The sequence below is a fragment of the Gossypium arboreum genome, chromosome 1 (genome assembly GCF_025698485.1).
Source record: "Gossypium arboreum isolate Shixiya-1 chromosome 1, ASM2569848v2, whole genome shotgun sequence".
NCBI lineage: Eukaryota > Viridiplantae > Streptophyta > Magnoliopsida > Malvales > Malvaceae > Gossypium > Gossypium arboreum.
Genome location: NC_069070.1, coordinates 55,721,958 through 55,747,288, shown reverse-complemented (window position 1 = coordinate 55,747,288; position 25,331 = coordinate 55,721,958). Strand labels below are relative to the sequence as shown.

The 25,331-nt window shown below is 32.8% G+C and overlaps 1 protein-coding gene, 1 long non-coding RNA gene and 1 pseudogene across 5 annotated transcripts; 1 reads left to right on the top strand and 2 right to left on the bottom strand.

Moving 5' to 3' along the window:
• Positions 1-2,960: 2,960 nt before the first annotated feature.
• Positions 2,961-10,752, bottom strand: LOC108467240 (ATP synthase subunit beta, mitochondrial-like; annotated as a pseudogene).
• On the bottom strand, positions 4,759-8,367 carry LOC108467241 (uncharacterized). 4 transcript variants are annotated; one of them, XR_008283276.1, is made up of 11 exons: positions 8,227-8,354; positions 8,092-8,139; positions 7,878-7,927; positions 7,531-7,591; positions 7,358-7,439; positions 7,116-7,232; positions 6,868-7,031; positions 6,119-6,625; positions 5,378-5,460; positions 5,167-5,258; positions 4,759-5,041 (listed from the first exon to the last, which is right to left on the bottom strand). It is a non-coding gene; the product is annotated as an uncharacterized LOC108467241 (long non-coding RNA). The 4 variants fall into 4 exon arrangements; XR_008283279.1 differs by having other exon boundaries at positions 5,378-6,625; positions 7,856-7,927; positions 8,227-8,367; XR_008283277.1 differs by having other exon boundaries at positions 5,167-5,261; positions 5,378-6,625; positions 8,227-8,366.
• A 7,495-nt stretch (positions 10,753-18,247) lies between the features above and the next one.
• On the top strand, positions 18,248-18,781 carry LOC108466348 (protein MAIN-LIKE 1-like). Its single transcript, XM_017766675.1, has one exon. The coding sequence runs from the start codon at positions 18,248-18,250 to the stop codon at positions 18,779-18,781; it is 534 nt and encodes a 177-aa protein (XP_017622164.1).
• Positions 18,782-25,331: the final 6,550 nt, after the last annotated feature.

Here is a 25,331-nt window from a genome sequence, read left to right as displayed (position 1 = left end):
CTTGTCACATATACATACACTTTCACATTCATCACGTCGGCCATTAGGCCTTATCACATATATATACACTTTCACATTCATCACATCGGCCACTAGGCCTTATCACATATATATACACATTCACATTCATCGCGTAAAATCTTAAATCAAAATATAAATTTTCATGTATTCACATCACAATTGTTCAAATATACTTCGTATACCACATATACTATCATGTACAGACTCGGTCTTGGCCGAATCTACATCAATCATTTTCCAATGAATAATTCAATTTCATGCCATACTATCATTTCATATTCGAATACTCATAAACTTACAATTTCACAAATTTTAATATCAAAGATCCATCTAACACTCATATATCATTTTACCATATCACGAATTAAAATTCAAGTATGGGTTTAATCAATAGCTTATGAGCAACTAAAACAAGCTTTATCCGTGTTTACAACAAAATCACATATTCACTACAAGCTGTTTTTCTGAGCAATGGTCACTAAATTATTTATAACCGGAGCTACAAGGCTCCAAATCACTTGACGTTAGTTCTCCCTGAATACAGACTCATATATCTTCCATCCATAAATTTTTCAGAATTTTAGGTTTGGCCAATCAATACCAGATTTTTCTTAAAATTTCCCCTGTTTCACTGTTTGACTAACCTGACCAGTCTTCACTACAGAATCCTCATTGTACAGAATTCAAAGTATGTTCTATTTGATTTCATTTGAAACTAGACTCATTAAGGAGTCTAAGCATATAAACTTTATCTTGTAACCATTTTTGTACAAATTATAGTGATTTTCTTAAAAGCGAGCAGGGATTTGAGTCATTCGACCTGTCCCACACAACTTTAAATATCTCTTTATAGGAAATTTCTTTGCTTCCACGGTCTCTTTTATAAGAAACTAGACCAACTAATCTTTGATTACATATTTTATTCAGCCTATAATTCCACACCAACAATTTATAGTGATTTTCTAAAATCACATTACTGCTGCTGTCCAAGCAAATTATTACAATTTGCTCTTAAATTTCCAAGTCCAAACACTTATGAACTTACCATTTGAGTTTAAGACATATCATGGCCACATCATATCTTATTAAATCAACTCATATACTTAAGAACTTACCTCGGAAATTGCCGAACGGTTACAGATCGACTATTCGGTTAGGTAGCTTGTTCTCTTTTTCCGAATTAGACTCCCTAAGCTCTTGAGCTTGAATAAACAAATTTAATCTATTACCAACCAATTATACAAACTCATGGCCGAATATAACAAGAAGACTACTAGATTCTACTAGCCACTCATTGCTCTATTATTAACCTTACTTAATTATAAACGCATTCGGCAATTTGATAATTAAGTTCATTTCATGGTATCATAACTCAACATTTATCAATATATCATTAACAAAATATGCTCATGTCAAATTTACTCCCAATCACATCTCAAAATTCAGCAAGCTTAGAACTCATTTAATAATTAAATTCGGTAGCTTAACCACTTTGCTAACTACTTATGCAAATAATTCAATGATTTTTACATCATCTTACGATCACCATTATTCAAGACTTTGAGATTTCCACAAATGTTCATCTAATGCCTCTAGGCCGAATGTAATATTGCATCCAAATTCACATAGTTTTTTTTTTTTTGTTATATCTAATTCTAATGTACATAATCATAATTCAATTCAACATTATAAACCATTATCACCCATTTAGCCGAATATACCACATTAATTTTTTTTTAACATTACCCATGTAATTACCTATAGGTTCTTATACCTTAAATTCACACACTTAACCTTTTAATGCCTATTGATCATTCCCCCATTGTTCCATGCAACATGAAAATAACCCCTAATTCCAACACTTACTCATCGGCATATTGCTCAAATCACCATAAGAAATCTCAACTTTCTTGACATTACCAAGAGTGCATCCACAATTTAACTTAGCATATTATAAAGCCAAATCAACAAATTCAAAGCTTACCTCCTAATAGCTAAAGATGAATGCCGAATTGCTCTAGGTAAGTTTTCCCTTCCTTTTCATCTTTGTTTCGGCTGGAGAGTGGTATGAGAAGAAGATGAACACCATCCTCCTTCTTCTCTTTTATTTAATTCCTTTTATTACAATTATTAAATCATTGGTTAATACAAAATTATTTTAATTTTGAATTAGTGGAGCATTATCTTTCCTTGGCCGGCCACTATGTTTATCATGGGTAAATTGACATGCAAAACCACTCTTTTCCATGCATGTACTATTAGACCATATAAGATTAGCCTCTCACTTTCCAACAATGTTTCATATAAGTCCATTTTAATAAATTCAATAAAAACGATCAAATTAATGCATGAAACTTTCACACATGCATTTACTCACATCATAAACACAGAATATAACTTTTAATTTCTTATAGGACTCGGTTTCGTGGTCCCGAAACCACTTTCCGACTAGGGTCAATTTAAGGCTGTCACACGTTTCAAATATACAACCAACTTTCGTTTGAAAAATCACCTCATCGAAATCAATGTATATAGAGAATTGACTATTCATCTTCGATATTAAATCTGTAAAATAAATTAAAAATAAAAAATATATTAGTTTGTATCAAAACAATTCATACCATTTTAAAGAAACAAAGAATACTTTTTATCAAACAATACAATTATTCTATTAATTATCCATATAATTCACATAATCACACATAATAGTAAAATAAAATAAAAATACATAAAAATAATTATAAACTAACCTTGTCAATTCAAACTTGACTTTTAAAATTTAAAAAAACTTAAATTTTAAAATGAAAAACAAATATCGTTCATCTTCAATCTTGATTTCTAACTACTTTTTGTCTCCCATTTTCTTATTCAATCTTGATTTCTAACTACTTTTCTCTCCCATTTTCTTATACTCATAAACAATTAGAAAAATTCCTTACCAACATTTAGAAGGAAATACAAATGTGTTTTAAAAATACATATCAATTCCACCAATCACTTAGAAAAATTATTTTTTAAAATGGTATAATCGGCTAATGATGGGGAACAATTAGGGTGGTACCACCAATGTTACTATAGATAACAACCAATTTCATAAATAACTAATTTTTTTATATCGTTTTGATAAATAAATAAATAAATAAAACCCGTACATTTGATTCCAAAGAATGAACAGTTGTACTGCAGGCAATGGTATGGCCAACACCACCTAGATTATTTTTGAAGCTATCCAAGATATAAAAGGTATTAATGTACTTAGGCTGCAGATTCCTTGGCAATCTTGTCTGTCATAGCAATGACTTCCTCAATTCCTCCAACCATGTAAAATGACTGCTCGGGAAGGTCATCTATTTTCCATCCAACACACCCTGTATGAATCATGATTCTTAACAATTAAATGCTACTAATAACCACACAATATACAGCTAAAATACACTTATCATTAAAAAATGCAACTAATAAAATATTTGTACCTGGAAGCTAGTGATGCTCTCTTTCAACTCCACATACTTGCCAGAAGCACCAGTGAACACTTCTGCTACATGGAAAGGTTGGCTCAAGAACCTTTGGATCTTACGACCACGAGCAACAGTTAAACTTGTCATCTTCTCTAAACTCATCCATTCCCAAAATTGCAATGATATCTTGCAAGTTCTTGTAGTTTTGGAGAACCTTCTGCAAACCACGAGCAGTACTGTAGTGTTCCTCACCCAAAATATGAGGAGAGAGCATATGAGATGTAGAATCCAAAGGATCCACAGCAGGGTAAATACCAAGCTCAGATATCTGATGTAATAAAGGAAAAAGTGTTATGAGCAGAGAGCAGCAGGTAATATATAAAGTAACAACAGATAGAGTACCTCCTAAAAAGCTACATATATTTACAATACCTGCCGGGACAACACGGTTGTAGCATCCAAGTGAGCAAAGGTGTCGCAGGTGCTGGATCAGTCAAGTCATCAGCAGGCACATAAATCGCTTGCACAGAAGTGATAGAACCTTTCTTGGTGGTGGTAATACGCTCTTGAAGGCCTCCAAGATCATAGCCAAAGTTGGTTGGTAACCAACAGCAGATGGAATTCGACCAAGCAAAGCAGACACTTCAGAGTTTGCCTGAAGGAAAAAAAAGGAGGAAAAAAAGAAATCAAACCACATTAGCAGCATGCAACATACATGTAGGCTCCATTTGTTTGCTAGTAAAATGTTTTTTAGAAAATGATTTCTGGAAAATGATTTACTTTTCTGGAAATGATTTACTTTTCTAGTGTTTAGATAAAACTATGTAAAATATTTTCTGCTGTTTAGCAGAATTCCTGAAAATATTTTCTGGAAAAGCTATTTTTACATATATTAATAAATTTATATATATATTAATAAATTTATATTTTAATTTTTTTTTTGCATATATTGCAATGATTTATTTATAAATAAATTAACTTAAATTTTTATAATTTCTAGACATGTTCTCTTTCATCTTTCACTGGTTCATTTGCCTGCTCCACTCTTTAGTTCGAACTTCTTCCTCTCAAGTCTTTGCTTGTTTCAATTAAACTCAAATTTGACTTGTTTCTTTAAGTTGGACTTTTGTGAATATGGAGATCCTTAAAAAAAATAGTTAATCAAAGATAAGATTGAGACAACCAATAGATAGGATTGAAGATCAAAGCTGAAAGGGATCTTGTTTAGGTCAACTCCTTACCGTAAATTTAAAACCATTTGTTTTTTAAACTCCAGAAATGATAAAAACATCACTCTTACAAAGACTTATAAATGTAACACAAAGGAATTTTATAAGATCTTTGAACATTTGATAAATCCAAACTTTTGGTCATCAAAGATCAGTTTTGTTTAAATTAAACAAGTATTTGTACACTTAATTCTCCCTATGAGACATTTTTAAAAGACTAGGGAAGAAAATTAGTATTTAGTTGCAGCCTAAGGCTTTGACTGGTATCCCCATGGATTGTTGCTTGCCCACTTCCACTGATCTCTGCACATCTCTGCTATACCATATTTTGCTCTGCAATATAGCAAACTCTTAAGATTAAAAGGACCTATCTTGTACTGTAATTGGAAATTCTTTTTGAAAGATTATCCATGTTAACTGAATAATCTATTAGGAAAAAGATAGGATTGTAAACATACTTCCAACCAAGTTCTTTTTGAGCTTTTTCAGTGGAAACATAAACAGCTGTAGCATCTCCTGGCCTTCTGGGACATAGTTTAATGGGGATTTTCTGCTATATTTTCAACAGCAACAGTTTTATATTAGCATAAATGAGAGCGCGGCCGAAAGAGAATGTTGAATGGGAATTGACAAATAGATGTTGAATGGGAATTGACAACTAGCATTAACCTTTCCAGAAGCTTTCTCAAAAGCAACAACCATTTCAAGCACAGATGTACCACTGCCGGTTCCGAGGTTATAGGCAATGCAACCTAGAACAAGAAGGAAATTGACAAAAAGAGCTAAAGGGAGAGAGAATCAAGCATAGCAACCTGCTGAGATGAAAGTTAGCTTAAATTCCCTTTTGTAACCACACAGATCATATATTGGCCAAGTCTTAATTTCTTATTGGTCATTACTTTCAGCTATTAGCTAAGGAGTTATTATCAGATACTGTACATAAACACACTCAGATTCCCTTCTTTTCTTCTATTATTTTCTAGCCTCTCTTCTCAATTCTTGATTAAATAACACAACCCAAGCTCCCTGATTTTTGATCTTTCTAAAACGTACAATAAACTAACATAGAAACAACATTCACTAACAAAGGAGCTGCCAGGAAATAATAGAAAAAAGATGAATAAACAATTAAACCCAAAACAAAATCTCTAATCAAAGTTCAATCCTAATAAAGTAAATAAAGGCGAAGAAGAAATAATAGAAAAAAGGATGAATCAATAATTAAACCCAAAACAAAATATCTAGTCAGAGCTCAATCCTAACAAAAGTAAATAAAGGCTAAGAAAAGGATTGCTTTTATTTTTTTGCTGTAGAATTAAACCAATCTTGTTTATTATTCAGCAATAATTTCTTCAAGGATTAACTATGATCAAGAAAACAAATGAAAGAAAAATTAAAGAAAAAATTCACCTTAAATACTAATAGTTGAGTCTAAGTTAGTGTGAGTCCAAGCTAAGATCAAGCAATCATTTAAACCCAACACTCGATATCCACATCATAACAAAAAACTGCAGCTCATCCTGATCGGTTAAGACAAAGTTGAAACGAGGGGTTTCGATTTTTCTTTTAAAATAAATTCAACCATATAACTGATCACATCCCTCGGAGCCTGTCCAATTTTTTCGTCAGCTTTCCACATCAACTTTCACAATCACAATTTCTCTTTGAGGTAAGTGCATCAAGAATCTTCATACATCCATAAGCAACAACTAAGGCAAACACTCAAAAATTCAATAAATAGGTAGAGTTATTTGGATTTTGGAGAAAATGGAATACAATCATCAAAGTAAAACAACAGGATCAATTCCATTCGTTTTCTAGTAAACTACAGTACTGCATGTTGTCTCAAATGAATGTGAGTTTGCCTTGCTTCCTGACTCTTTAACAACAGCTCCAGTACCCTTTGGCTTATCCTCTCTGTATAAAGTGTAAAAACAACATAAATATAGTTAAAAAAAAGTTAAAACAACTCCAGATGAGGATGTGAATTGTAAAAAATATGTCAAACAACTCCAGATGTATTTTACATTAAAGTTTAAACAATTCCAATCACTACAAGGATGACAAGTATTTATCACCAAAGAGACAAAAAGAAGAAATGTTTTGCTACATATACCCAAAAAAATATGACATTGTGATAGAACCAACTGAAAGCTTACTTTTTTGCATGATGATTTGGTTGACGTTGACTGCATGAATCATTCATGGAAGTAGATTTTTTCTCAAGCTGTTGATTAAGCTGCACCTCCAGATCTTCAACCTTCTTTTTCAAATTAATTATATCTGCCTCTGCTAGAGCTATGTCATTAAGATCTGCCTTTTTCTTCATAATAGTCGCACAAGTTAAAATTTGATGCAAGTTAAAGATTAGGTGGATTATTTAAATCAGAGTCAGGCCATCGTATACCTTTTCGTCAATCTTAGCTGGTAGAGCTGTGGGTTGTTCTTGAGATGAGTTAAGAACGGATTCCAAAGTTGTCCTCTTATCTCTCTCCCTTTGCAACTCTTCCTTTAATATTGCTACCTATTAAGTACAATCAAGAGCAACAATCAAGGTTCACAACGGTTAATTTATAAAGCAAATACAAATATTAAACTCCATATATTGCAAAAAACAAAAAACAAAAGACCTTCACATTACAAACGTACTTCTTTCTCAAGACATAGTTGACACCCTTGCAATGTCTTCTTTCGTTTTTCCACACTGGCTTAGTTTGGTATTACCTTCAATCTGTATTAGAAAGATGACTTTGCTATGAAAAGCTTCCATACAAGTCAAGATAATAATAATAAGTTTTCGAAAGGTGGATAGGTAGCAGAACCTCTTCTCTGAGTCTGTTTTGCAAGTCAGATTTTTCATCCTCAACTGTCTCAATTTCAAACCTAAAATAAGGCCAAATTGATAAATACAAAAAAGAAAATAAAGCTGTTATCAATATAAAAGGTCTGACTCTAATATTTTTGTTATTTCACTTTTAGCCGTGTAAATTATGTTATGTGAAGGATAGATTCCATCATCCTAAGCTTGAAAGAATACTTTAAAATATGCTTGCAAATTTTAGTTGGTATTGTGTCTTTGTAAGGTATATGAAAAATAACCAGGAAAACAAGTTGTTGCAGGCTAATTTATACAGGGCTTTTACATACAGATCATGGGAACATTGCTTACTCTTCTCCAAATGGGTAATCAATGGATTCCATAGAAAGGTTCTTCTTTGCCTGAAGAAGCAAACCCAATAAATTAGTAATTAGAAAATCTGTATTACATGAAACAAAATGGAAAATCCCAGAGATACAATATAACCTTCAAAGCCCCATCAATCGAACAATAATAACAAAATTTCACCTATAATCGAAAAATATGGGGATATTTGGGAAATTACCTAAAAAAGAGCTTTGCCTGAGAAAGACGAAATAGCAGCGTGTATTGCCTGAGAAGAGCATATATATGCGACGAACTAAGGAAAAAGGGAAGAAATATAAGAAGTTCAAGAACGGAAGAATCAGAGAAATTTTACCTGGATGAAGGAGATGGAAAATGTCTTACTGAAAAGAAATCGGTAAGAGATTTTCCCCAAATTGCAAGTCATTTTACCCGTGTCTTGGAATCCATTTTCCAAGTGTAAAATATTTTCAAGCTGCCAAACACCGTAAAACCAGGAAAATATTTTCCAGAAAATGTTTTCCTAGCTTCCAAACGGATCCGTAATGTAAAATGTTTCCAAAGCTTCCACAATAAGCCATCTCACTAGTGTAAAGCAGAAAATGTTGTCAATAAAGAGAAGAACATCTTGCCCTTCAGCATCACGGGAGTGTTCAGCCACAGTCAAACCAGTAAGGCCAACACGAGCACAGGCACCAAGGGGTTCATTCATTTGACCAAAGACAAGAGCACACTTGCTCTCAGCCTGAAATTAAATAATAATAATAATAATAAAGAAAGAAAGAAACAACCCACAAGGTTAAGATACAAAAGAAAAAAAAAAAAGAAGGAAAATACAGAAATCTAGAGAAAATGAATAATATACCTTATATTACCTGCTTGTCACCTAGCTTAATTACACCACTCTCAATCATTTCCCTGTACAAGTCATTACCCTCTCTTGTACGTTCTCCAACACCCGCACCTATGTACAGAAGCTACTATTATAAGAATAATAAACAAAGTACAAACTGTAACCAACCACAAATATAACATAAAACCAACCATGAGCTTTACCTACATTGTTGATAAGTTCCATAGTAAGCACCGTCTTTCCTACACCAGCACCACCGAAAAGTCCAATCTTTCCTCCTCTTTGATATGGTGCAAGGAGGTCAACAACCTGCATAATAAAATAAGAGAAAAAAGTTTTAACATGCATATCAACTCCAGATTCAGACAACAGAACCTGCGAATAGAAGTTATCCTGAAACAGCATAACATCTTTCACAGAAGGAAGAGAAAAAGGATAGCACGGCGTCAAAGAAATACATATTGCAAGCAATAATTAACACCTTAATGCCAGTGACAAGGATCTGTTGTTCAGTAGCTTGGTCAACAAAGCTGGTGCCTCTCTGTGAATGGGCAAGAAGTGATCGGTTTCTGGTTAAAATTAAACAGTCCGCTAGTCTTTTGCACCAGTAATATATAAACAGTTCAAAAGATTAAACTGTTGGCAAATCTCTTACTGAGTTCGCCTTTGTCGTCAATAGGCTCTTCAATAACATTTATAATTCGTCCAAGAGTAGCTTTACCAACAGGCACCTGACGACAATAAGCAAACATGATTTAGAAGTTAGTGAAATTCAAACACAAAATATTATACGGTAGACTAGTGAAAATGGTAAAAAGCTACAAAGTAATGGATTTGAATTAGATGCCTATTATTTTCAGCCCGGGGGAGGGGGAACACTGAGGATGGGTTTGGATGGGATTGAACGGGGTGCGGTGCCTTTAGCGTACTTTTTGTCTCACACTGATATCGCGATATCAGTATCTAATTTCACTGACGCAACTATTTTTAAACTCACCGCATATCCAAACCGACCCTTCCACCCTGAAAAAGGTGAGTTTTAACTTGATTAAGAAAAATTTCTCACTAATTCCAGAACATAACTCATATCCATAAAATCTAATCAGATATCCATCTCTATTTCACTTCATCTCCAAGTTTCTAGCTCCGAACATGAAACAAAACCAACCCAGATGAAATTTCCAAACATGTCTAAAAATGCCAATAAAAAATTAGAAGAATTACAGTGATAGGAGATCCGGCATTGAGGATGGGCTGCCCTCTAACAAGTCCCTCCGTTCCATCCATAGCAATGGTCCTAACCATGTTTTCACCCAAGTGCTGAGCTACTTCGAGCACAAGCCGGATCGAGTGGTTCATTACCTCAAGAGCCGTCAAAATAGGAGGCAAACCTTCATCGAATCTTACATCAACGACGGCACCAATCACTTGACAAACCTGACCGATTGCTCCAGGTCCTGTAAATTCATCGGTGATCTTACCTCTGCCGGCTACCTTAGCGGGAGGAGGCTGCGAAGGAGCAGTAGAAGCAGCTGCACAAGTGGAGTTCTGAGCATCGCGTGAGAGAAAGTAGTTGCAGGGAAAAGGGCGGCGCGTAGGAAGAGGAGATCATAGACGAGGGTTAGAGTTTGAAGGTTTAGACACAGATCGGCCAGAAGCTGAGCGGAGGAGGGAACAGAGGAGCCGACGTGAAGCCATTAATTACGGCTTCCACAGAGAGGCTAGGGTTTGATGATGAGAAGGGAATTTGTGAGACCAGTATCAGTTTGTTGAGTTCCCTTGCTTGTAATAAAGCTAAGAGATTCATTCATTCCTGGATCTTTTTCCATCTTATGTTTTACTATGGGATTTTCCCTTTCTTTTTCGGATTTTTCTTCCTTTTTTAACTTCATTTTTTCGATTTCTTCTAATTTTGTTAGTGGTTCGACTATTATTTATTTTCTTTTAAGGAACTTTCGTTTCGGGGGCATTTATCTTTTGAATTGTAGATAATTTATTTAGTACCTACCCTGTTTAATGAGAAGTTTAATTTGTTTATGTTATCAATAAAAGGTTTTATTGAGTGGATCTCCCTCAAGTCTAAATAAATTTTTATAAACAGTCATTATGAATAGGGTTTTATTTTTTATGAAAAACAAAGTTTTATTTCATTTATATTTTTTATGTCTATAAATATAAATTTTTTAAAGAAGCATTGTAGATAATTCTGATTGATCAATAAAATGAGATCTCTCTTTGCTCTCTCATCCTCTTTATTTTTTACTTTCTGTCTTTTATTTCATAATACGTTATCAGTACGATTCTCTTTTATTTTATAATACGGTCACTCCAAATCTAATGCTCAAGTTGTTGTTGATTGCCTTCTAGAGCTATTGCAATTTCAATCTTCAATTGGGCATGTGTACTATGGATAATTGTTTTCCAAAGAAATTTATATAATCATTACGTAAGTGATGATGATGATGTAAAAGATCTTCAGGTATATTTTATTATGATTATTTATTATATCATGTTTATTATAATTGGAAACTAATCATGACAATATGAATAGATAGATTCTGAATTGAAATTCACGAATGTTTGCGATGGTGATTATGAAATAAATAATCAATAGATACATTTAGAAATCTGGCCTACTAGATTTGTTGCATTCCCCGAAGTGTATGCAAACATAAAGAAAATAAAATATATAATTATGAACCACTAAAAGTAAGAACATAGTAATAAATAAGAGAACAATGAGAGTTCTCAAAATAACTGTTCAAAAGGTAAAGATAACTTATGTTATCAATGTAATATGAAATATTATTTGCCACATATAACGTATGCCCAAGTATTTTTGTTTCTATTAATATTTTTTGAGGAAGGATGTGAGAATGTAGTAATGAATTCTATCATTACAGATAGAAAATATTTATCTTATTTGGTATGAAATAAACAAATATTAATCCAATATTTGATAGTACAAAATTATTTAAAAGATTCATAAGAGCTAATATATAAATATCTAAAAAGTACAAAATTTGTGATGGTTAATGCATTAGTTTTAAAAGATATTCATTATAATGAATATCATATTGAGATTATGAATAAAGAAAATATTATATTTCATATGAATCACTATTACTATAAATATCTATTTTGAAAGGATAAAAAAGGAAGGATTAAATTATTGATTACTCTTGTTATTAAATTGAATTGACTGCGACTATCTTTGTGATCTTCTTTTGTTATCATCCCCATTAAACAGTTGAAAGTAAAATATTAGACTGTAAAAGATCTACTTATGAGCAATAGAATATGGTAATTCTATCTAAAGATCGTTATGGTTGGATAGACATGAAGTTGCAAGTATTTTTTCAAAAAAATTGTGAGTATAACTCTACAGTATTTAAAACACGTTCTCAATTAAAATTACGTGGAAAATTATTACTGATAAGAACTTACAAGAGAGAAAACTTATGTATGAAAAGTCATTGGCTATGTACCTGTTTTACACCTGAAAAATAAGATTTACTCTCAAAGTTTGCTATTAATATATTTTGATTGGATTCAAAGTCTACTACGGAGTTTAATTTGCTTACTTCTTTGATAAAATCGTCAAGACTCAATGCAGAAAAAAAAATGTACATCTTTAAATATTAAATCAACTGATATATGGTTTAAATATTTGAGATGGTCTTCTATTTAAGTTTTGATTACAAGAGTTACATATTGTTTTAAACATCTCATTTGTTCATGAAAATGAATATTAATTGATTTATTTATGTCACTATAGTAGGTTTTATAATTTAATATTTTGACTAAAACATATCTAGTATGTAAATTTGTGTTAATAAACCAATGAATTTTATGGTTATTCAAATTTGATTCAGTTCAAATAATTGTTAAAGGTAGTAGTTCATACATTTTATATTATTCCATGTGTTAATTATTTAGAGAAATGACATTAGCAATTGTAAATGAAAAGTTCTATGAGCATGAACAGTTGGATTTTGAATTAGACTTCATGCATGTTTACAATGATGGTTATGAAAGGAAAAAATTGCTAGCTTTTCATTATGTCATATTTTTATGTTTGAGATGTAACTTTTATTGATATTTTTAATTTAGGCTTGTTTCTATACATGACCTAGTCAGTTATTCTTGGTAATTAATTGATTATGCAAAAATCTTATGAAAAAGATTTTAAAAGTATTTTGAATTGATCTCATATCTCGTTATGGCTAAACAAAATAACGAGTTATTTGTTTCACCAGTTTTGCTCTATTCCCTAAAGTGAATGTAGTAATTCATAACAGTTATGAAAATTTAACTTATTGTCATTATTGACAAATAGATAAGAAGAAGATGGATGATTCAAAATATCGCCAAATGTTTATTCTTAGTACAGAATGTTCAATGATTTATATTAATTTATCATTCCTTGAAGCAGATGATATCTATATAATTTTATTAGTAAGAAATATGATATATACTTACATTATTGTTGTAATACCCCAAACCTGACCTAGACATTATGGTCGAATCTTTACAAATAAGGGTTTTGAATCCAATCTTATCATGTTAAAAAAATCCTTGTATAAGTTATTACTAAAAGAGAGTGCACATTTGATAAAACATGTTACTATTATATTTAATAATGAAACCATCGACAATTTGCTCTTTTAGAAAACATAATTTGCAACGGAAGTTTTAAAAGTTGTTATATTGTGAAAACTGAGTTTGTATTTTCAACACCTTAGTTTGCGTAAAACCGTTGTTTCCATAAATTGTTTTGTTGTGCATCGCATGAATCTTAATCTAATCCAAAAACCAAAAACCAAAAGAAAACCAAAAGTCTAGAGCATCCCATATTTACAAAACTCTCAAGGAAAACAAGAAAATTAAATAAACTATTAAGTAAAAACAGTTCACGGACTAGTGGTCACCGCTGAGCCTCTATCGCACCGACCAGCTTATGTCGGAGGATTACCTGGACAGAACAAACAAACAGATGTGAGTTTTAAAAATCTTAGTGTGTAACTCAATGGAAACTTACATGCATATTAACTTAGATTATCACATAACAGATCAGACATGCATATCAATCCTTAACAAAATCAGATTATCAGAAACATACAGATATGCAAAGTCCTAACCCTATCCTCTACACGCCATCTCCGACCATCCCAACACATCACGTGGGGTATAAAACACCACCATCCTTACACACCACATAGTGTCTATAAGACACTTATCGGAATAGTTTGTAGTCGAGCTACCAGTATATTGGCGAAATGTTTCCTCACAGAACACTTCCTCCACATTTGCGAATCTCACCCTATATACAGATACAAATAACAGTAAAACAAATATTACAAAATTAACATGTCTCGCATGCTCATATACAAATATCATACATATTTATACAAAACAGTCAAATCATACATATTGGTTTTCTTAATACACTAATCAGTCTATCAGATTAGCAGATCTCATGCATTAGGGTTTGTTTTACACTTACCGGCCCTACAGAAGGCTCACAGTCGATAGGAACGACGTGTGCTACCTTAGGAAAAAATTCTGAAATTTGGGCCTACATGCCCATATAGGCCCACACGCCCAAAATAGCCTTGCTCGTATGGTCCATACACCCAAATCGGCCTAGTCACACGACCACACATACTCCCATCACACAGCTGTGTGCGACACATGGCCTACCACATGGCCAGGCATACGCCCGTGTGGCGTCGACAAGCCACTTTTTTGGCTTTCGTCGAACCTCATTTTCTCGCGTTTTTGTTACACACCTAGTTTGATTTTGATGCTACAGTAATCTCGAAGCCTCTAAAACCTAAGAAACAACATTCCAACGACTAATTTAACAATCAATCTAGGAATTCATCAATATTAAACCAAACAGCACGCACAAACTTACCGCTACAAACACGATCACACCCATAGATTAGACTGTTGGACCAGAAACCACTGCTGCATCGTCTTCTCCTACGCAATAGATTAACAAAACATTAACTTCCTTAACTTCACACCTTTACACTAATTCAAGTGGAAAGAAAAATCAAACTAAACGAACTTATACTTACCCAAACAAACTAGGAACAATTGAATTTTCGAACCCCAACAATTTGAACAATCGATTTTAAATAGAGAGGAACAAAAAAGCAAAAATAAAACACAAAGGAAAAGAGAGAAGGGGAGAAACTGATGTTAGAAAAATTTTGAGGAGAGAGAGAAGAGAAAAATAAAAATTAAAAATTAAAGAATATCCTAACTCCCCACTAACAACTAAATCCCACTAACACACACCCTGATCCTCATCCAACAACCTCAGAGTTTCAATTCCACTGAACCTCTATCAGACAACCGAAGCAAAAATTATCATCCATACTCATATGGGAATTCGAACACGAGACCTTAGGGCAAACTAACACTTTACTACTTGAACCAATAGGCTCATTTTGATATGATTTGTCTAGAAGTAAAATATATGCAAAACTGCCAAGGATAAGGCTAGGATAAAAAATAGCATAAATTTTTGGGTTTTTTTACTAATATAATATAAAAATAAACACTTAAATGGTACAAAGGAAAAACTATGGACGGAAATGGTATGGCCTGGGTGGTGTCGCTTCTAGCAGTGGCGTGACCACCCTGGAATCTGACACGAACAGTAAAAAAAATAATCAGTAAAAGTTGAAAAAAAACTGAAAACTAAAAAAAAAAAACTGAAGCAGAAAACAGAAGCGGCACATGTAGAGGCCATGCAGCAGGCAGCACTGGTGGTGGGCCTGCCACAGGTGGCACCGATGGTGCCAGTGGCAAAGGCCTTTTGTTTTTTCTGTGTTTGGGATCATATATTATGGTCCCCAACTTTATTTCGAGAAGGAAGAAGGAGAAGAAAAAAAAAGAAAAAAGAGAAGAAAAAAGAAGAGAAGAAGAGGAAGGAGAAGACGGAGAAGGAGGTAGCACTGGTGAGGGAAGAAAAAAGAAAAAGAAAAAGAGGAGAAGAAGAAGGAGAGAAGAAAAAAGAAAGAAAAAAAAAAGGGTAATTTTTTAAGTAAGTAATTTATTTATTTTTGGTGTTAATATTATTGTTGATTGATTTTATTTAATTCAGATTTAATTTTTAAATTTATTTTTTTAAGGTGTTGTTTGGTTAAAAGAGATAGTAATGTATGTTTGTATTTGTTTTATATTTTCATTCATTCCTAATTTATTTTTAATTTTATTGAAGTAAAAAACCTATGTGTGTAATGTGCAAAGAACATTTTATTATTATTATTTTATATAATTTATTTGTTAAGTGTGTTTTAGGTTGATTAGATATATTTTTATAAAATTTATTTGGCATGTTATATCTGATTATTTTAATTTTTTTATTTTTTATGTGATTGGGTTTTTATACTATTTTACAAAATAGTATAAAAATAAAATACTAAAAAATATATTAATGAAAAATAAAATACAAAAATAAATAAAATATGAAAAAAATATTTTTGGGGGAAAGTGGTGCTGGCGGTTTTTACTAAAATAATATAAAAATAAAATACTGAAAATAGTATATTTTAAAAATAAAATCCAAAATTTTAAAAATACAAATAAAGGGCCAAAATCAGGTTATTTACTAAATTAATATAAAAATATTAAAATAATACATTTGAAACATTATGTACTAAAATAATATAAAAAAATATGAAAATAGTATATTTTAAAAATAAAATTCAAAATTCTAAAAATACAAACAAAGGGCCAAAATAAGGGTTATTTACTAAATTAATATTAAAAACACTAAAATAATATATTTGAAAAATTATGTACTAAAATAATATAAAAAATAAAATATGAAAATAGTATATTTTAAAAAATAAAATCTGAAATTTTAAAAATACAAACAAAGGGCCAAAATAAGGATTATTTAATAAATTAATATTAAAAATACTAAAATAATACATTTGAAACATTATGTACTAAAATAATATAAAAAATAAAATACGAAAATAGTATATTTTAAAAATAAAATCCAAAAATTTTAAAAATACAAACAAAGGGCCAAAATCAGGGTTATTTACTAAATTAATATTAAAAACACTAAAATAATACATTTAAAACATTATGTACTAAAATAATATAAAAATAAAATAAAAAAATAATATATTTTAAAAATAAAATCTAAAAATTTTAAAAAAACAAACAAAGGGCCAAAATTAGAGTTATTTACTAAATTAATATTAAAAACTAAAATAATACATTTGAAACATTATGTACAAAATAATATAAAAAAATAAAATACGAAAATAGTATATTTTAAAAATAAAATCCAAAAATTTTAAAAATACAAACAAATGGCCAAAATTAGAGTTATTTACTAAATTAATATAAAAAACACTAAAATAATACATTTGAAACATTATGTACTAAAATACTATAAAAAATAAAATACGAAAATAGTATATTTTAAAAATAAAATCCAAAAATTTAAAAATACAAATAAAAAGCTAAAATCAGGGTTATTTACTAAATTAATATTAAAAACACTAAAATAATACATTTGAAACATTATGTACTAAAATAATATAAAAAATAAAATACGAAAATAGTATATTTTAAAAATAAAATTCAAAAATTTTAAAAATACAAACAAATGGCCAAAATCAAGGTTATTTACTAAATTAATATAAAAATACTAAAATAATACATGTGAAATATTATGTATTAAAATAATATAAAAATAAAATACTGAAAATAGTATACTTTAAAAAATAAAATCTGAAAATTTTAAAAATGCAAACAAAGGGCCAAAATCATTGAATAAATAAAATTAAGAATATTGCAACATAACTCCTTTTTGTTTTTCCATCTTTTTATTTCCCAATGAATTTAATTAATTACATATTATAATATATTTTAAAATAATATTGAACAACTTATCATCTGTTTGTTTTTAATTATCACTTAAATTATTATTATTAAATAAAATTAATTTAAAATATATTGAACTACATGCCGGTGTATTATATATATTATATTTTAAACCAAAATATTTTATTTATTATCATTTTAAAATAATAATAATAATATTTGTATTTGAGTTGGATATATTTATTTTTTAATGTAGTATAACAAAAAATATGTTGTCGAAAAAATTGTTTGGTATTTTTTGTCATTAAAAGCAATATATAAAATTTAGTTATTCTAATAAATATTTAAAATCTATCAAACATTAAAATTAATAACCAAAATTTATCTTGAAATTACAGGCATCACAATGGCTTTATTGACTAGGAAAGATCCTCACATATGTGACACAATTAGTAATATGGTAAAATATTGTTTTTTTTTCGATTCGCGGTAAAATATTGTTATTTGTTAATCACGGGTTCCATTTAAAAAAGATCCATGTAATTTAAGGAAATAAATTATGTTATTATAACTATTTTCTGTAATTTAACACTGTTAGGGCCCGTACTGCGTATTACGGGGCCGGGTGAATGGTTTAGGATATTCCCCGGATGCACTATTGATGCCCTACTTGGAGTTAGCTGGATTCAGGTCAGCAGCATTGACCCGGACGTTTGATTTGCAGAACGATTTAATGTCTGCATTGGTCAAGCGTTGGCGCCCGGAGACCCACACTTTTCATTTGTCGTGTGGGGAGTGCACTGTCACTCTAAAGGATGTTGCATTGCACTTTGGGATCCCAATCAACGGGAGTGTCGTAATGGGCGTAAGTGCGATAGCTGAGCCGGTTACACTTTGTTATAGCCTACTAGGAGCCTCGCCCGACGATGATGAGCCCAATTTTTCAGATTTGAAATTTACATGGCTGAAAGCAAATTTTGAGCACTTATCAGTTAATGCCACTGAAGAAGAGTTGATGTGCGCAGCTCGAGCGTACATTATGCATATTATAGGGGGTGTACTGATGCCCAATTCGAACAACAACAGGGTTCATCTCCAATATTTACCTTTATTAGCTGATTTGCGTAATGTTTGCTCGTATAGTTGGGGTTTCGCAGTTTTGGCTATGTTGTATCATGAGTCTGACAAAGCCTGATGCCGTAGACATAGGCAAATGCCTTATATTGTTACAGTCATGGGCTCTTTATCGGATGCCATTCTTGACATCGGTTAGTCACCAACCATATGTATTTCCACTAGTTAATAGGTGATAAAATTTAACTTGTTATTAATTGACAATTTCTTTATAATGATACTATTCTAACGATACTATATTTACTTGAAAATTATTTTCGTAGATGGAGTATTTATTCGGGTATCGAGAGGTCGTACACTGTCCTGATATATTGTCTGATGATTGAACAACATGTTGAGGAAGGGTAAGCTATTCCAATATTCATGACATGTAATTACTTTGTATATCTTACTTGAACCGTGTTAAATTTTAACCATGGTATTAATCATGTAGTTTATATGGATGCCATATCGTAGACCAGAAGTTGCGGCTATTGTACCCTCATCTGTCTACGTTCATTCTCAATTATGGTGCACTAATGCACCAATTATCAATTTCAATGTAGTCGAGTGGTATCACGGGGATCGAGTACTACGACAGTTTGGTTGCATCCAGTATATCCCAGATCTACCAATAAAGGTGGGGAAGGTTCACGGCATCAATAAGAGAGGAAAACATGGAAGTTATTGAGGCGTTGTGCACTGAAAATATATTGCGGTGTGGGATAATCGGATGGCTCGAAGACCTTAGATGGATATGTCTTCCGATTTCCAACCATCGTTAGAGTACATACAATGGTACTCTAATATGGGAAAGTCATATATACTTGGTGGGCAGTCGACTGTAGTCCCCTCGCACGTGCAGTAACTTAGGGCATACGAGCCAGTGGTCGATATAGAGCCCGAGCCACAGCCAGATCCTGAGCCCGAGCCACAGCCGGAGCTCGAGTCTGAGCGATCACATTCATATTCGGCTGATACTTCTTATCATCCGGATTTATCGGGCAATGACTATTTTCCAGGCTCGTCAGGGGGCGGATATTATTATGGGTTTGATATCTTTGGGTCGTATCCACCGCAGCACAATACTTCTCTCAGCCCATATCCATAGCAGTACAGCACTACCCTCGGCCCATATCCACTGCAGTACAGCACTACCCTTGGCCCGTATCCACTACAGCATGACACTCCTCCCGGCTCAAGTTCATCGATGCCATTCGAGCCATATGATTTTTCTTCCATTTATCAGACACCCTCACCTGCGACTGAAAAGAATGTTGGTCATCGCAATCACCCACAACGTGAACGTCGACCTCTGCAGAAATATACCTTTAGAACCACACCATTGAACCATCAATTTTAGGGGTTTCTTGAGTTTTGATATTAAGAAGTTTGTATTTTTTGTATATATTTAATTAGATTAATTGGAACTTTGAAAAATGGAACAAAATTTGACTATAACATAAATTAGATTAATTTGGACATTTTGAACATTAAAACACTAAAACTTGTAACAAACTTAGTCTTGTAATATAAATTGGAACAAACCTTAAATACATTACAACATTAATCTAATTAAATACATTAATCTAATTGGAACATTAATTAAATACATTACAACATTAATCTAATTGGGACAAACTTTGCAATATAATTTTTTTATAAAAATTAAATACATTACAACATAAGCTTAATTCCTACCTGATCGTGACGATTGTCCAATATGATAGTTTCGCTGCGGGCATTTACTCTGATTATGACCAGCTAACCTGCATAATCCACAATGCGTACCGTGGGATTTCTCCCTAATGTCCATTTCATTACAGATTCTGGATGATTACGGACGACCTCTTGGATTCCTGCGTAGCCCTCTGTCTAGGACAAGCTCGAAAGTAGTCAAAGGCACCTCCCACATAGATAGGTCAGGCAGGACCGAGAACTTATTTTCCCAGGCACGTAACATGCGCTCGAGTGTGTACACATCATCGATAAATTGTTCAACATTAATGTTCACTTTAGCACATGCTGCCACGACATGCTCACACGAATAATGAAGTGTTTGGAATCTCTACAATTGCACCATCTATTCCGGAGATTAACTCCATAGGACCTAGGTGGTATACCGGGTCGACGACCAATGGTCTACATAACTCGAAACGTTTCAAGGCGTCGTGAATATATTTCTACACTCATTGACCTCGCCATCCGACAGTTTGCAACCATTGCATCCCTGACATCTTCGACAAACACGTGTCCTGCCTCCATCTAGTTGACTTGTTGCTGACCCATTCTTGTCATCAAGGTAGGTAACCTGTAGAATGTAGTTGAGAATACAGATGAAATCGGAAGATGTCGTGTTTTTGACAACACAGCGTTGACTCGCTCCACTAAGTTTGTGGTCATTTGACCATAACGAAAGCCCTTGTCAAAAATTTGAGCCCATTGCCACGACTCCATAGTACCCAACCACTGTCAGAAAGATATGCTCGTTTAACCCTCCATGTCACTCTCAAGTCGAGTCATTCTTTGGCAAAAAATGTGTGGCTCTAGCTCATGCGCTGTATATGTATTAAGAAAAGATAAGTTACAGTATTGCCCTAAAACATTAAAACTTATATTGAAAAGATAAGGTAATCATTTACCCATTTTCACAACTTGTCTCTTCCAGTCTGCATTCTTATAATCTCGATGGAAGTTAGCCACGATGTGTCGGATACAGCAAACGGATCTCCATGGTACACCGAAATGCCTGATGGCGGCAATTAATCCTTTCCCTCTATCAGAGATAATGCAAATATTACCGTTACTAATAACATACATCCGTAGATTGGTAAGGAAGAATTTCCACGATTCCATGTTCTCTTTATCTACGATGGCAAATGCTATCAGGAGCACATTCTTGTTGCTGTCTTGAACAACTGCAAGAAGTAAGATCTGTGTATATTTTCCATATAGCCAGGTCTCATCCATTTGCACAAACGACTTGCAGTGGGGAAATGCCAGCATACATGGATCAAACGTCCAGAACATCCGATGGAAAACTCTTTTTCCCAGCTGTAGTTAGTCATACGAGCATTAAGAAGGTCGTGTCTGTAACTCAATGACAGTCTTCGGTACGTACTCCCGCATAACGGCTATCCATCCCTGTAGCTCATTATACAACGCATCGAAATCCCTATACAAATGCTCCATGCCATCTATTTATCTATCCATGTCTTTCAATATGATACTCAATATTAAGATTGTGCCTGCATTTCGGCAATCAGTACCGAAACTTTAGTGGTCGGCATGTCCTTCACCATTCGCATGATATACATACAGATAGTTTTAGAATCAAGTTTTTGATGATCTTTTATCATACGTGTTGATGTGCATGTATGAGGCCCAACAAATTTGCGTATCTCTCACATCTGTAAATTTTGAATAAATGCAGCTTGTACCCGCCAATTGTAGCCTTCCGTTGACTTCCAACACTCCCCAATATATAATGTCGGTTTAGGCACTACAAATGTGTAATCCACTAATATACTGTGTAATCCACTAATATATTCATGCTATACCGCTTAATAGCAAATACACACTCTTCTTTACTTTCGAATCTCTAGGCTACGAACAACTCCTCAGGATCAGAATTTACGGTCAGCCGGTGAGCAGGAAGTATTTCAGGGTGCTCGGGAACTCAGCTACATGCGTCGCGTCAGGGTCTATGAGCGACATGTGTGGCCCAAAATTATTGTGTATATCACAATACGTCGCATCTAGTTCCCGACCGAAGATGTTAATGTTTCTATCGTCATTTAAGTCTTCATTGTCAATATCATTGGGACATCGTCCACATCGGGATCACTATCACCATCGACCTCTTGATCACAAGGATCACTACTATCGTAACCATTATCACCAACCACATCAATATCAGGTGTAACATTAAGATCGATATCGATCCCACGTATAGTCGATTCACTATCAACGTACGATATTAGAGCCACCATGCACGGTTCTTGAAGTTTATATTCTTCACCATATGCAGTGATGTAATATCCTGATTTTGGGCCTAATCAGAATAGTGGTTTTGTGACCACAAAATCCGAGATAGAAATAATTATTTTATGATTATTTTGAGGTCTATGATATGATTTCATGATTGTATGAAAATTTCGTGAAGAAATTTTATGCATAAAGTGCTTAAATTGAAATTAGGGACTAAATCGAATAATTTGCAAAACTTGCATTCTAGAAGTTTCTAGTATGAAATTGTTTTGAAATATTAATTAGGAGGTCTTAAAGAGAAATTTTACCAATTTATAAGTCTATGGACAAAAATTGGACATGGATGGAATTTTTGGAAAGTTTAGTAGTAAGGGCATTTTGGTCATTTAGGGGTAAAATGAATTAAAATACAAAATTAAAAGCCAATTTTGCTCATCTTCAACCCCATGGCCGAATATAACAAGGAGAAACCATGGCTAGGGTTTTCAAGCTTCCAAGCTCGATTGTAAGTCCGTTCTAGCCTCGCTTTTAATGATTTTTACATTTTGGAGTCCCAGAACTTGATTTAGCTTATTCTAGCAATAATTTAACCTAGGTTTTATATTTGGAAAAATACCCATAGGTGAAATTTGTGTATTTTGGTGTTTTATGATAGAATATGAGGTTTTAAATTATGTTAGACAACTTGTGCTACTCGGTTTTAAGTGAAAACGAGCAAAAGGGCTTAATCGGTAAAAATACCTAATAGTCATAAGTACATGTTAGAGTGAGAATTTGATGTTTCCATAGAAGGAAAAATGATCAGCATGTCATAAAACATAAGAAAATAGGCTGAAGTTTAATTTACGAGCTTTGGGGCAAAAGTGTAAATATGCAAAAGTTTAGGGCAAATCGTAATTTTTCCAAAATATGATTTTGGGTCAATTTGAATAATGTGAGTCCTAATTAGACTATATTTTAAATGATAGAGCAAGGAAAACTGAAATTGGGCTAAAATGGAAAAATACCAAGTTGTGGACGAAATGGTAAAAGTAGCCATTTTCGCATACGAGGTAAGTTCATATGTAAATGTTGGTAACATAGTTATTATTTTAAATGTTTTATGTTATTTAAATGATATGATAATTATTATGAAATATTATACTCGTGATAATTGTTTGATAATATGTCAAATTGTGTGATATACTTGGAAAATGTGAAATACTACCGAGTATCGGTATCGGCATTCCGTAGAAGATGGTTGAGACACATGATTGGGAAAAAAGTCCCGTTGAACCTTAGGAATGGATTAGGATACAAGTGACATGTCACTAGGATATTTGGGCATCCGAACTCGTTGAGTTGAGTCCGAGTTCACTTATGGATGTGAATGTCCGAAGTCGTTGAGTTGAGTCCGAGTTCGAGAGATGTAACTAGGCATCCGAGCTCGTTGAGTTGAGTCCGAGTTCACTTATGGATGAGAATGTCCGAACTCGTTGAGTTGAGTCCGAGTTCGAGAGATGTAACTAGGCATCCGAGCTCGTTGAGTTGAGTCCGAGTTCACTTGTGGATGCGAACGCCCAAGCTCGTTGAGTTGAGTCCGAGTTCGCTTATGGGCGAGTTACATGGTAGCTTGGCTACATATGTGACACTTATGTGCAAACTTTCCATGTATCCGAATTATATTCCGATGTGTTCAACGGGTAAAGTTCTACTCAAATGGAGGAATACAAGAGATAAAAGGGACGTATTGGTGAGTGTTGTGAATGGATACTTTGAACAGGTATGTACTTAACCCTCGGGTTGAAAAATCGATATAACAATACTATGGTAAGATGATAAATGAAAATATGATATGAATGTCTTGGTGATGATTATGCAAATGATGTTTTATGTTTGCTTATATGGTTATGTTACTTGCTATTTGCATGTGAACTTACTAAGCATTTATGCTTACTCCATCCATTTCATTCCTTGTAGTTTTGACAAGCCAGCTCGGAAATCTGGAACGGTCGGAGGTTCGCTCACACTATCTGTATACCATCTTGGCATAATGGCTTGTATATTTTGAGTATGACATGTATAGCATTATAACCATTTTGTATATATGGTCTTATGATATGGTTATTGAGTGTTATGGAAATGCTTGGTAATGATTAGCCATTGGAATGGCTAATCATGATCATATCTGGTGTTATGTATGTCAAATTGCTAGCTAATCCATAGAAACCATGAAATAGGTAAAATTTACCATAAAATAGATTCTAACAACAGCAGTGATGTAAATTTGAAAAATCACTAAAATAGTAGAAATGGAATTAAATGATGAGTATGTTATGAAATTGAAGCTTAATGAGTCTATTTTCATATGGATTGAACAAAACAGGTATATGAATTATATTTTATGAGATATTTGAATTTTTGTGAAACAGGGCGAGTGATTTCTGGATCCCCTGTTCTGACTTTAAAAATTTATCATAAATTTTAAAAATATAATTAGAAGTCATTATTTATATGTACAGATTCCTTATTAAGTCTAGTTTTAAGAAAAACAAACTTCATAGTCATTGAAATTCTGTACAAAGAGATATCTGATTCGTAATACACAGAGGTCAGAGCAGTCGAACCTTGAAACAGGGGAGACTTTAACTAATAAACTGTAC

Bases quoted from the DNA above. Each gene is read 5' to 3' on its own strand.
- LOC108466348 (XM_017766675.1), top strand. From the start codon at position 18,248: ATGCCCTACTTGGAGTTAGCTGGATTCAGGTCAGCAGCATTGACCCGG.